Genomic DNA, 13,995 nt, shown 5'->3' on the forward strand with positions numbered 1-13,995 from the left:
CATTAAAGCACAATAATGCCTATTATTATTCCTTAGGCATCTGCATTTTTCAAGTTTTAATATTTATTCTTCTACATCCAGACTGTGTCAGCAGTTCTTGAATATAAAAAAATATATAAATGGGGTAACTATATTCTAAAAATGCAGATGCCTATAACAACTATGTTACTAGGGGAAAAGGAAGAAAGCAAACAGGTTCACTTGGAGGGAATGTGGTTCAAGTCTTTGGATTAAAAAATAAACAACAACACAAAACCTCCAAATTTTTCCCAGAGAAACTGGTTATCATGGAATTTCCAGACCTTAAAACCCCATTCTAAATATTTAAAAATCTACAGTTACTAGGATGCCATCAAGTGGCAATCAGCAGTCAGAAGAGAAAGGATTTTATGTAGATATATTTTGTAGCATTGGATCTTTAGCTATTGGTTGATCAGTAAAAACCACTGGTATACCAGGGCTAGGTGGGTTAAGTATTGAAAACATTGCCTGCCTGTTTGTGAGAGGGCTTTCATGGCTAGGAAATTTTCTAACCAGTACATAAATTCCAGGACATATCTCTTTCTCTTTACACTGTTAAAAATAACTGAATTTAAAAAAATCCTACAAGTAGATACAATCACAATAGGAAGTTACATGGCAAGGACAACAACACACACAAAAAAACATTAAGACAATGCTATTGGTTCAATAGTACTCCAAGAGGCTAGAAAACCTGTTAACTTTGAAAGCCCTAGCAAAATACCACACTTGTTTATAAACCACCTACTTATAAGAGACCATACTTTGAATCTTTTATTTTTCCTTTCTTCTTCTTCTTTTTCTTCTTCTTCTTTTTTTTGCATGTTACAATTGGAGAATTTCACATCCAGCTTTAAGCATTTTGCATTTCTTTGCCAATCTTGTAGCTGAGTATCTTGTTCCAGTCGATTTTAGTGCGGGTGACTGGAAGTTGCCGGCGCAAGGCCTTGAATGTGGTGTCTGACATTGTCTGATAGTTTTCACTAATGGCGGTCTGATATTCATTTTCAGCATGTTCTATGATTTTAATAAATTCCTTGGCAGTTTGTATATCATCAGTAACAGTTACTGAATCCTGTACATCTTTGTGACTAACCAACTGGACATTGCCATCTTCATAGTAATGTACCTGAATCTTTAGCACTCCAACCACCTGAGCTGTAGGTGGTGTGATGGTAAACTTCCACTCTGATCTCCAACGACCATTCCAGAAGTTTTTAGGCTGAAATTGGTGACTCTCAATACAGGCAATAATAGTCTTCTGCCCATCTATAATTTTAGCATAAACAGTACAGAAGCCATTGGAATAATGATCTTTCACATAGGTCCTTAATGCGCTGTCACAGGATTCTCTCCAAGATTTTAGAGCTCCATCTATGTCCTCAGGTTGGGGGTCACCTGCTTCTTTTCGTAAATGATCAAACTTAAAGGAAACTTTATTTCTTGGATCTAAAAATCTGCCACTACCCAGGTCACCATGTTCTGTAATTAAGACCTGATCATCATATCCTTCTATCTTCACTGGAGTGAATTGATCCATATTATACTGGGCAAATGCATGAGCTGCCCCTTCCCTGAGAAGATTGTCATTGTTAAGCAGTAACCGGACATCATTAAACACTTCATTAAATTCTCCTGGGGGAGCATGAGTGATGAACTTGGCAGCTATCCGTACCTTCTCCTCATCCGACACCCGATCCTCGAAGTCGGCCATCTTGGGCTGCTCTGGCCCAGCCCGGCGGCTGGCGCGAAGCAGGCCGGGAAGCCGAACAATAGACTTTTAAAGGACATCCTAAAACTAAATCTTCTGACTTCTGGACTAACACAGCTGCTGCTGCTACCCACCTTAGACACCTTAGACTGCAGTTATTGGATCAAGTTGACAACTTTAATATCCAGTTGGATGATAACTTTGTCCCAAAGTCTATATAAGTATTCCAGAAGCAATACCTTTGATCTCATTGGCCAACAGCTGGAATGGTTTTGCATAGTCTGTAATTACCAACACTGATGCAGATATAATGACTTCTTTAAGTTTATTTAAGGCTACTCAATGTTCAGGCTTTAGTTTCAGAGGTTCTGGTTAGATCTGTTAAACATTTTGTGATTTCACTATATCCAGATATCTACTGTCTACAGAAATCAGTAGTTCCAAGAATATCTCTGATTTGCTTCTTGGTCTTTGGTGCACTCAGTTTTTGGATATCTGCTATTCTTTTCTGTGTAATACTTCTGGAACCCTCTGATAACACAAAACCTAGATATTGCACTTGAGGGAAAAGCCCTTGTAATTTTGCCTTGGAGATTTTATGCCCACGTTTGTATAATTCTAACAAAAGAATCTTGCTATCGCTTAGACACAGCTTTGCATTTGGGGATGCAAGAAGAATATCATCCACAAAATGCACCAATTTATTTTCTTTAAATTTGATGATTTTAAGATCTCAATTTAGAATTTGCAAAAATTGGCTAGGTGAGTTGGTATATCCCTATGGAAGATGAGTCCATGTACATTGGGTCTTTTCCCAGGAAAAAGCAAAGATCTTTTGAGAATCAGGTGGTAATTGGTGGATTCTTTCAGTTTCTATTTTATCCTCTGGTTTGATGCTCTCTGGGTAGTTTTCCCTGACAATTTCTTGAAATATGATATCTAGAGTCTTTCTTTGATCATAGATTTCAAATAATCTAATTTAAAAAAACTATTACCTTCTGTTTTAGGATTGATAGTAAGTATCAGTCCCAAGGTAGAAGATCAGTAAAGGCTAGGCAATTGGGATTAACTTGCCCAGGATCGCACAGCTAGGAAGTGTCTGAGGTCAGATTTTAACCCAGGACCTCCCATATCCAAACCTGGCTTTCCATCCACTAAGCCTCTTAGCTCCTTCTAATCCAATAATTCTTAAATTATCTCTCCACAGTATTTTTCCATGTCAGCTGTTATTGTGAAAAATTTTCACACTTTCTTTTAATTTTCCCATTGTTTTGATTTTGTATTATAATTTCTTGATGTCTCATAGAATAATTAGCTTCAACTTGCCCAATTCTAATTTTTAAGAAACTAGTTTTTTAGCGAGCTTTTTTCCTCTTTTCCCACTTGCCTAATTCTGCTTTTTAAGAAGTTATTTTTATTGGTGAATCTTTGCTCTTTTTTCCGTATGACCAATTCTGTTTTTTAAGTTATTGGTCTCCTCAGTATTTTTGGGAGTCTTCTTACTGAAAGATGTGAGTTTTGCCACTAAACAGGGTTGGTAAAATCAAAAGTCTATTGGTGCTGTTTCCTCCCAGGCAGAGAGGGCAAGATGGCTACTCTCAGGCCTGGAACTCTCAAAAACACAATCTGACTTGCTGTGTTCTTATTAACAACAGGTTTAATGAACTAAAATAACAAAAACTGGGTGAGGGTAGAGGACCAAAGAGGTCCCTAGGCTAATAAACTCTGCTTACCCACAAACTAATAGACTTTCACAAGTCCAGCTTCTTTTTCTTCCAAGCTATTTCACACCCTTCCTGGCTGTTCTATGTTCCCCCAAAATATCCCCATCCTAGCTTCCTAGTCTATAGCCTCTCCAAACAGTTTTGGTAAAGGTAACAGAGCAAGTTGGCTGGATCAAGGTTGGTGGCCGAAATGGCCTGATCACCAAGATGCAGGCTAGGGCCTGTGGAGGTAGAATAACAGTTCAGGTCAAGGCAAGCTGCTTCCTCTCTCAAAGTCTCACAGGCAGAAATACTTTAGATCAGGAACTGGCTGGCAGGAGTATCTCAAGGAAAGACAGGAACCAAATATAGGATCACACAAAGAAGAACAAGCAGGATCAAAGGGAGACCAGAGTTCAAAAGCTGTTTCCTCTCTCACTGCTTCCAAACTCCTCCCCAGGCTGGCAGTTAAACCCCCTCCCCCCTCCAGCAATCCCTCTCTCAGAATTCTGAGAGAGAGACCAGGAACATTCTTTCAGCTTCTGCTTACATCCTCTTTTCTCCTCTTTGGAACTCTTTCTCTTGCATTCCAGCCACAATCTTATAATTTTCACCCTGTGACTCACTGCATTTTACTTTTTCTCTCATTCCTTTCTCTCATTACTAAGCTGTTAATTTTTTTCATAATTTTCTTCCTTTGCTTTCATTTATTTGCCAAATTCTTCCTCTACCATTCTTACTTGATTTTGAAAATCATTTAAAAAAATCTCTTCCAAATTGTTGGGCTTTTCTCCAAATCATTTTCTTTTTCCTTTGACACTTTTCTTGTGGATGCTTTGATTTCATTTTCTTCTTCTGAGTTTGTGTCTTGAGTTTTCCTAACACCAGAGTAACTTTTTATAGTCAGTTTTTTCACTGTTTATTAGTTTTTTCACCCTATTTCTTGATATGGAACTTTATGTTAAAGTTGGGCTCAGATTCTGGCATGGGAGTTGAGGGGGCATTGTCTTAAACTTCAAGCTTTTTTCCACTGTGTTTTCAGAGCCAATTTTGAGGGACTGGAAGTTTTTGGTATTTTCTTGGTACTGTGATGTGGGGAGAGGTGTGGTCACTGCTCTCCTGGTCTGCAGGAAAGTCCATCAAAGTCCCCTGATCCTTTGGGATTGCAATAAATATTGTTCCTCAGCATCCCTGATCCTTTGTGGACCAGAAATGATATTTCACCTATTTCCACTTCATCTTGAACAAGTGCTTCTCCCTGCCCTTGAACTATGTCTCAGAATTAGCAATGGAGTTGCTGAATAGCATCTAGTACTTCATTCAGTGCTAACACAAGGATGCCCTATAGTTTCTTCCTAACCATTTTCTAGGTCACCTTACTGTCTCTGGCTTGGGAGCTCCCAAAGCTCATGCTGATTCTGTCACCACCACTTACTTTCATCTTTGGTGTTTTGTCCACATGGGTTCCAGCCTCCACTCTCATATCATAGATCCCTCTTTCCAATCTCCTAAATTGTTTTGGACTGGAAGACTGTCTCACTCTGGCCTTTTGTTGGATCTACCACTCCAGGATTCAATTTGAAGCCTTATTTTAAAGTTGTTTGGAAGTGAATGTTGGGAGGGCTCAGGTGAATGCCTTCTCCACTCTGCTATCTTGGTTTCACTCCTAGAAGTCCTGAATAGCCTCTGATATCTTTAAGTATGAGTAGACTAGTATAGATAAAGTGTTTTGGAGGAGAAGACTAGAGATGAGGAGAAAAGTACTAGAGTTGTGGCACTGTGAGATCAAGGTATCAAAGAGGTTGTCAACCTGAACATGGTGCCTTAAAGAAAAGTCCTATTTACTACAGGGTATCAAGGATGATGACTCCCAAACCCTTATGTATATGGTCCAATTCAAGTGAACTAACAGTCACTACAGTGGTCCAAATAATAAATCAAAATACATTTATTAAACATTTACTTTTGTGACAGACACTATGCTAAGCCATAGGGACATTTTAAGACAGTCCTTGCTTTCAAGGAGCTCATGTTCTACTTGAAAAAGATAAGGCAAACAAATGTTCATTCCTTGAGCAGGAAGAAAAGCCCAGAGTCCCAAGGGTGAAGCTATGGAGTGGATGGCAAGGTCCAGAGGACATCAGGTTATAGTGAGAAGATATTACCAGAGGACAGATATGGTGGTGAAGAGGCAAGGGAGATGATATGGGCTGGAGCACCTCAGGAGGCCATGGAAGGGCAGGTGATTAGGCCTGGTGGTTTTCTATCTCATCAGAATGAATTTGAGCAGTCAAGCAGCCTGAGCAAAGTGGGAGGCAAGATGGGAAAATGCTTCTGGTCAGGTCAGGAAAAACACCAAAGGAAAGCATTAATAGCTCAAGTCTGAGATGGGATTTGAACTTGTTTTCCTAACTCCAGCCTCAGCCCTTTATCCTCTCTGCTGAGCTGCAATATCTGTACTTGGGATAACATTCTTTTAGGAAGGTAGAGGGACTAACCACACTCCTTCGTCATACCACAACTTGGGCATTGCTAGGGACAAAGAAAGGCCCAAAGTTTTTTGACTATTTTGAATGACTGACTCAGCTCACAGATTGATTAAGCTTCTCTGGAGTCAATGCTTGTCTCAGGTACATTCCTTCACTTATTTCCCCTCAGGCTTACCCAGAAACAGCTTTCTTGCTTACAGCCACGGATGACCTTCGCAAGCAGACTAACCCACTTCCTAGGATGTAGACTCATCAGGAAGAGTTTCCAAGGCGGAGTGGGGTTGGTCATCCTGGTGGATGAGTATGAGAGATAGAGAACCCTCATAGGCAGAGAACAGTTGAATCCTAATTAGAGCTGTTCACCTATTAACTATATGCAATGGAGTAATTAGAAAAGGACAAGGGAGTATAGCTAGGCTATTTACAATTGAAGTAGTAAAGACTCATCTTTGCATCCGTTTCCATTCCCTCCAGCTCCTTAATTAATAGCGTTGTAGGTGCCATACCTGGCATTTTCTACTACCAGTCACAAACCTAGGTAAGGGTGATCAGGTCTTTTCCTTTAGGCACTAACATCCAAGGGTGCATTTTCTTCAATTGTCATGGCACACCTTTCCAGAGACTCTTACCTTCCTCACCAAACCTCCAAGGGTCCCAGTCCTGGTGTCTGAAGTCAGACAGTCTTCTACTTCATTGCTGTCCATTCTCATCCACCCTCAACCATTTTCCCCCCTCTGGGTGAAAAGACTCTTAGTTATTATTCTAATTATGAGTTAGTCTTTTGAATCTTTCTGGGATGGTACTCTGAATCCAGTCAATACTCAATATATGTTGACTTAATGGAACCTATGTGATTTAATAATTTTGGAAACGTAATTTCTCTCAGTTTGGTTCTTCTTATTTGGGTTAGGAAGTAGGTAGGAATAGTAGAGAGGATATATAATTTAGTAGAAAGAATCAGAGGAACTGGGTTTAGCTCCTTATCCCCTCTAATATTTAGTATCTATTTGATCTGATACAAGTTACTTAAGCTCCAAGACCTCAGTTTTCTCACATGCAAAATTAAAGATTTGAACTACCTGGACTCTGAAGTCTCTTCCAACTTGAGAGTTATGATGAGAAGGACCCAGACTTTATGCATGATGCAAAGTTTTCATTTTATCTTTAATTATGTGGTTTGTATAAATGTGATTCTTTATTGACATTTTTACAAAATACCAACTGAGGAGATGGGCATCTTCAGTGCTCTTGGGTATTCAATAGATGTTAGGAAATGAGAGCAGGAATAAAGTCCACAGTGCTTTGAAGAGAAAGATGGGTTTCTATCCATACCTATCCCTTCCATAGGGTTTCTCGACATTTGATTTTATCCCTTGAGAATAAGAAACCATGACAAAAGCCTATCATATTCAATATAAAAAATCTTAGCTTGGCTATTTATCCTCTGAGACAAAAAAGTGCTGGTTTCATGCTTGCCTTGGAGCTCCAGATGACCCAAACCAAGGCCCCTTTCAGTTTTGGTAATGACAGCTTGATTAAACTAGCAGAAGCAAACCTGGAAGACACTGGCAAAGATCCTACAGCTCAGAAGTAGCAGAGAGCAAACAGCATTCAGTAATTTATCTGGGCCTTAGGTCCAGAAAACAAGGGAGAACCCATATTATGCAAACTGTGCATAGATCTATTAGTTCCATTTCAAAGACTTCCAGTGGATTTCTATTTATTTCCGCAATTAAGAGCTGATTCAACCCCTGTAAAAGTGAAACAACCACTACAGTATTTGAAATGGGCAATTTTGGGGGTGGATTTTTCTTCCCAAAGTGTGTTTTCAAGTCCATTTTTATTTCAAGTGAATTTTCTATTCTTGAAGAGTCAATCAGTCCTCAGAATACAAAGCTGAAAATCTCTTTCCTGGTCCTGCTTACTACCCAGGGAGCTTTGATAATTGAGGTTAATTGATTGAGATGTCTGTACTCTTCCAATTCTTTACCAGGAATGGGGATGACAATGATGTGCTGACCATCCTCTATAGAGATGCTGCTGTCCATTGCTGATGTGATTCATTATCAGTGGAGCATGTGTATTGAGTTACTTCTCCAGAAATAATTGTCTGACTCACATTATTATTCTAGTACTTAAAAAAAGTCTCTTACCTTCTGTCTTAGAATCAGTACTAAAAGGGCCACTAAGTGTCTCAGTGGATAGAGATCAAAGACTGGAGATGGGAGGTCCTAGGGTCAAATCTGACCTCAGACATTTCCTAGCTATGTGACCTTAGGCAAGTCACCACTCTTCTGCCTTGGAATCAAGATTTAACCTTGATTCTAAGACAGAAGGTAAGGGCTTTAAAAAAAAAAGAATCAATACTATGTATTAAAAGCTAGGAAGTGTCTGAGTCCAGTTTCGAGCCCAGGATCTCCCATCTCCAGGGCTTGCTCTCAATCTCCAGAGCCACCTACCTGCCCATCCTCTCCAGCACTTTTTAAAGAAAAGAAATCCTTTCCAAATATATAATATGGTCCAATGTGGGGTAGAACTGTATAATCTGATGACAACAACAGCAACAGTACAAATAAGCAGATGTGTAACTAGCATGGGGCCGCTAAAGCTTTGCTAAGGCTAAGATATTTACAAGGCACAAAAATATAATCTATGTATTTCTTCATCACTGTTAAAAAAAAGTGCCAGGAATACAAATTCAAACATTGACCAGGAATGGGGAAGAAGCTGTTCAAGAGAACAGAAGCTATAGTGCAATGAAGAGTTGCTTATCTACTTTCGCCCTCTATCCGTGCATCCCCTATGGAAAACCCAACCTCATGGGCATCTATTGAATAATACATAAGAGTACCAAGAGACTTGAGTCCAAATCTAACCTCAAATGCATAGTGTGACCTTGGGCAAGTCACTGAACCTTCTAAGCCTCAGTTTCCCCATCTGTAAAATGGCAATAATAACAAAATGGTGATAGTTTTTACCTTGCAGAGTTGTTGGAAGATCTTAAGAGACAATAATTATAAAGTGCTAAGCGCATGTAAATGTTAGCTATTATTATTGTTATCATTATTCCCAGGGCTTTTCCCTTCCAGTTACAGGTAGACCAATCTCTCTCTCTTTGACTCTCCCTCTGCAAGTAGTGACATTTTCCTACAATGATGACAAGTAATAATATGCAAGCTCTTCTTCCTCTCACCCATTGTTTTGCCAAGTTCTCTCTGGCAGAATTTTAAGAACACTGGACCCCAAATCCTATGAATGGAACTAGATCATACCTGAGATCTCTTTCAGCTCTCAAATTTTAAATCCTAAGCCACTAAAGGAACTAATTCTCTCTCTCAATTAACTGAATTTGCTTTGATTACTTGATTATTATTTTCCCATCATGAATTACAAAGTGACTTGAAGGCATATTTCTCGTTTGCTCTAGACAGCAAATGTTTCTAGTTATGGTCCTGTACATGTATTACAACCAGGTAATATTTGGATGTGAATTCTGATTCTGCTGCTCATTCACTGTGTGAGTGTGGGACAAGCCCTTGAACTTTCTCTGAGTCTCAGTTTCCCTGTCTAAAAAAGGGATAGTTAATATCTCATCTATTTGCTTCACAGGATTTGTAGGATGCTCAAGTTAGATAATGCATTTTTGTGAAAGTACTTTGTAAATTGTAAAGTGACATACTTACATTGTGTTATAATAGTAATAATTACTGTTTCTTCTGCTGCCATCTGCTCATTATGCCCTCATATGCCATCTGAAAGGGCATTAAGGATAATGCTGGAGGGGTGCAAGGATGCAAGTGGAGACAGACAGGGAGAGTAGGACTTCTAGTCTCAAAACATCCTCTGCAGCTACCTTGAAAAGAATCTCAAAAAATGATACCTCGCAATCTAGGAATTTCCTAACATCTTAGAATGGTTTTAAACTCTATCTTAAAACTTCTGCAAGACTTTTTTATGTTCTAAGCAATGCAATGATCCAGGACAATTCTGAAGGATTTAAGACAAAGAATGCTATCCACCTCCAGAGAAAGAACTGTTGGAGCCTGAATGCAAATCAAAATATACTATTTTTCACTTTAAAAAAAAAAAAGACTTTTTGGTGGGACAGCTTGGTGGCTCAGTTGAATAGTACCAGGTCTGGATATGGGAGGACCTGGGTTCAAATATGACCCAGATACTTTCTAGCTCTGTGAGGCTTGGCAAGACATTTAATCCTGCTTTTCTAGCCCTTGTCCTTCTTTCTGTTTTAGGGTTGTTAGTTGGATAGAATGTAAGGGTTTTTAAAAAAAATAAAACAACTTTTTGGACATCCTATACTAGCTCTCATAGCATCGTACCTGGCAATAAGGTTGATCAAGGAGAAAGAATTGGCAGTAATGTTGGTGATGGACAAATCTTTGATCAAACAGCATTCTGCTAATGGAAAGTTATTCTGTTTTTTCTGCTAAACTAGCAAGATTATCGACTTGACTGAATCCCCCTAATAAGCCACAATGCCTGAGAAACATGTTCTCTGAACAAACGTCTCAATCTTTTCAAGCTTTTGTGTGTTGTTTAGTTTCCAGGCGGACATTGCTGCTTACGAGGCAAAAAGATTCTTGGCTCACCATTTTTTAAATGGTTGTAACAGTTGGAAGAGTAGGAAACAAACGCACGATGGGTACAGAGATGTTCTTTTATGAGTATGCCCAGACTGTGCTCATGTTTCCAAATTGCCTATTAATGTAAGACACGTTTCTGAGAAGCTATTCCAGCTGCCAACACACACAGGTAAAGACCAATAACCTCATCTGGTTTCACATGAGGGTAATCATTGCTCTGGGATCCGAACTTTCTTAAAGGCAAGATTTATTCCATTATATCACAATTACGACCACTCTTGGGCCCAGAACTTCTCTAATTTAAGAACCAAATAGTACCGAAATAGCCATCCATTGGTCCAACTTATTTTGTGGAGACCAAATGGTCAAACATAGTTTGATTATAGCAAGCTCCTGTGAGACTTCGCCCTAACATTTCTGTGACCGAGTACCCCAAACTTGGGAAAGTTCTTCCATTAAAAGCCACCAAATAATTCTTTGCCATCTTGACCAAGTTTCTTGCATCTTGCTTGTGATTTCTCAATAGGGCCATTTTAGGTATTTTACTTTCCCAAGTTATAATAGTACTTGTCTTTCAGCTCTTGCTCTTGACTGGGTAGCATATATTTTAAGATATTTCCAACCAGGTCTTATCCATGGGGGACTGGTGGCTAATACAGTGAAGTGACATTAGATTTCCTTCGGCCACTTTTTATTTAATCAACATGAGCCTTGCCGAGAGCTTCGTGTCTATTTTCCTCCAGCCAGAGAGGACTCCTGTGGAACTTATAATGGAGACTATTGATTTGACCTCATTTACTACCCATTTACTTCCTGGGGGAAGGGTGGCCTACTATTATTTTTGTACTTAACTGTAATGCTAGGTTGTAAGTCTGACTTAAATCTCCTTCTAAACTTTTTTGGGGTAAAAACTTTGCAAAGCCGCAAATTGCAAACGTTTGCTGAATTGAACTAAACGATCACTTCAGTAAAATCTTTGTAGCCAGGCCTTCTGGGATTCTAAGGTTTCTGGCTAATGGAAAGTGTGGAGAATCGAAGGTTAAATTCATCTTGCTTGGGTGGTCTCTCTAATTTCTTCCATCAACCTTCATCCTAAGGTGGCTTACCTGTATCTATAAACCACAAATGTTAGCCAAAACCCTGTGAAGTCGTCATTAATGACTTACTGTGTTCCAGGCATTAGGTTACAGTCTGGGAATAAAAATAGAAGTAGAAAGAAAGATAGTTCCTGCCCTCACAGAGCTTAGATTCTAATGGAGGAAGATAATAGATAAAAGGGTACCCCTCATTCAAAAACTCCATCATTCACTTACAGAATTGGGTTATATTGTTTAAAAACTAATCTCAGTCCAAAGCTTCCTTCTAAATGGCTTAGATGGTTCAGTGAATAAGACCACTGGTCATGGAGTCAGGAAAACCTGAGTTTAAATTTTCCCTCAGACACTTACTAGTTGAATTATTCTAAACAAATCACTTAACTACTGTCTGCTTTAGTTTCCTCATCTGTAAAATGGAGATAATAATAGCACCTAACTCACAAGGCTGCTGTGAGTACCAAATGAGATAACATGCATAGCATTTTGTAATCTTTAAAGTGTTATATGTAAATTAACCATTATTATTGATGAGTTTAAACTATGTTTTTGTAGCATTAAGTAATCTTAATTACTATCCTAGATTAATTAGCACCTATCTTAGAGTTGTGATGATTAAATGAGATAATATTTTTAAAATGTTTGGCCCAATCCTTGGCACAGAACAGGTGAAATATAAATACTATCTATCTATTATTAGCATTCAATAAGATGATTTGGACTTTCTTACCCTCAATCAGAGAGTCTCAGAACAGAGGTCTTGCCCTTGTTTAGAAGGAAGTTCAGATTTAAAAAAAATAAACAAAACCTATAGGAATTCTTACCTGGTTTATTGCTCTGTGTTTCAAAGAGCCTGGTCCATGGGTGAGGGGCTTTCCTTTTGTAGTCAAGACTTGGAAGACTGACAGATTCCTTATGGGAAAGAAAAAGCAACTGAGGTTTTTTTTCTTATTGTAAAAATTGAGTTGGGAAAGCCCTATTTTTCTGCAGGAATTGCTATAGCTTCAGCTTTTAGATTTCTAAATAAAGAGAAATGGTGGAGCCTTCTTTCATGGAGAAGAAGTAGCACCTTAGCTGAGTATTTCAGCTGAAGCCAAAAGCTTTATGCCCAGTGGACCTGGCATTGACCAGAAGTGACCCCAAGGGCCAGCAAAGCACCATCTGGCAGCAGCCCCATGATGTCAACAAATAAGAACAGCAGATAATGAGACCAGAGGAGAGCAGACCCTATGGGAGTAGCAGGATGGTTTCACCGGAAAATATTAACAGCCCCAACAATTTTGGTATGAATTGCCCCTGTGTGTGTGTGTGTGTGTGTGTGTGTGTGTGTGTCCTAGCCCCACACATCCCTTACACGTGTGCCTTTCTATTTGTGTTCACTATGTGTTAGTTCATTTCCCCCACTAATCATGAGTGTGTTAGGAGAGAGGCTGTCTTAAGTTTAAAGGGGGAAATGTGCTTAGCTAGTCTGATCCTCAAATAATGAACATGTTTATTCCATCCCTGATTCCACAATCAACATCTTTCCAGATTAGTGACATCCATCAGAGCTTGTACTTAACTGGCATAGCCTTGGAGAACTCATCATCTCTCTGTCATAGCAAGGCTGAGTCCAAGTTGGGCATTAATGCAGATTAGGATAATGAATCTCAGATAACAAGAACCACATCCTCAATATGTATGTAGTAATGGAGTAGTTCCATGCTGGAATCCTTCACTTGTAGAAGATAAAAGACCTCTATAATCGCTAAGTCTTGAGAATCTGAGATTCAGGTTTACTGACTTGAATGTGGGTGAATATACAGACACATCTTGGCATCCCCCAAGCTCCTTGGGAGTGGACCGTCTGTTGTTTTTTAGTTGTGCCATACTCTTTGTGACTTCATTTGGAGCTTTCTTGGCAAAGGTACTGGAATGGTTTGCCATTTTCCCTTTTCAGTTGATTTTTAAATGAGGAAACTGAGGCAACTGGGGTTAAATGACTTGCCCAGCTAGTAAAATGTCTGAGGTCAGATTTGAACTTGGGAAGATGAGTCTTCCTCACTTGAGGTCCAAATTTCTGTGCCACCCATCTGCCCCATTGGAAGTAAGTATCACTCCCATTTTATTTTTGTGTCTGAGCATAGCGTCTAGCACATAGACACTTTTTGATTAACTGTATCTTCTACTTGTGGGAAATAAAGAGTTCCTATGCTTTGATCAAGATTTTGTGACTGGAAGGCATCAAATACACACATACACTCAACCCCTAAATTCCCAACATGTACAATTATTCATGTGAATCCATCCAAAGAAACTTTACTCAAGTCCCTTATCTCCTGGTGAAAAGTAAATATGGTGATGAGGATGGGAGTGGGAATAAAGCAGACATGCCAT

The 13,995-nt window shown here is 39.2% G+C and overlaps 1 protein-coding gene across 1 annotated transcript; it reads right to left on the reverse strand.

The window, feature by feature from the left end:
- Positions 1-434: 434 nt before the first annotated feature.
- On the reverse strand, positions 435-1,735 carry LOC123240180 (F-actin-capping protein subunit alpha-1). Its single transcript, XM_044667594.1, has one exon. The coding sequence runs from the start codon at positions 1,733-1,735 to the stop codon at positions 875-877; it is 861 nt and encodes a 286-aa protein (XP_044523529.1). The 3' UTR covers positions 435-874.
- Between the last annotated feature and the right edge of the window lie 12,260 nt (positions 1,736-13,995).

Source organism: Gracilinanus agilis, chromosome 3 (assembly GCF_016433145.1).
Source record: "Gracilinanus agilis isolate LMUSP501 chromosome 3, AgileGrace, whole genome shotgun sequence".
Taxonomy (NCBI): domain Eukaryota; kingdom Metazoa; phylum Chordata; class Mammalia; order Didelphimorphia; family Didelphidae; genus Gracilinanus; species Gracilinanus agilis.

Bases quoted from the DNA above. Each gene is read 5' to 3' on its own strand.
- LOC123240180 (XM_044667594.1), bottom strand. From the start codon at position 1,735: ATGGCCGACTTCGAGGATCGGGTGTCGGATGAGGAGAAGGTACGGATA.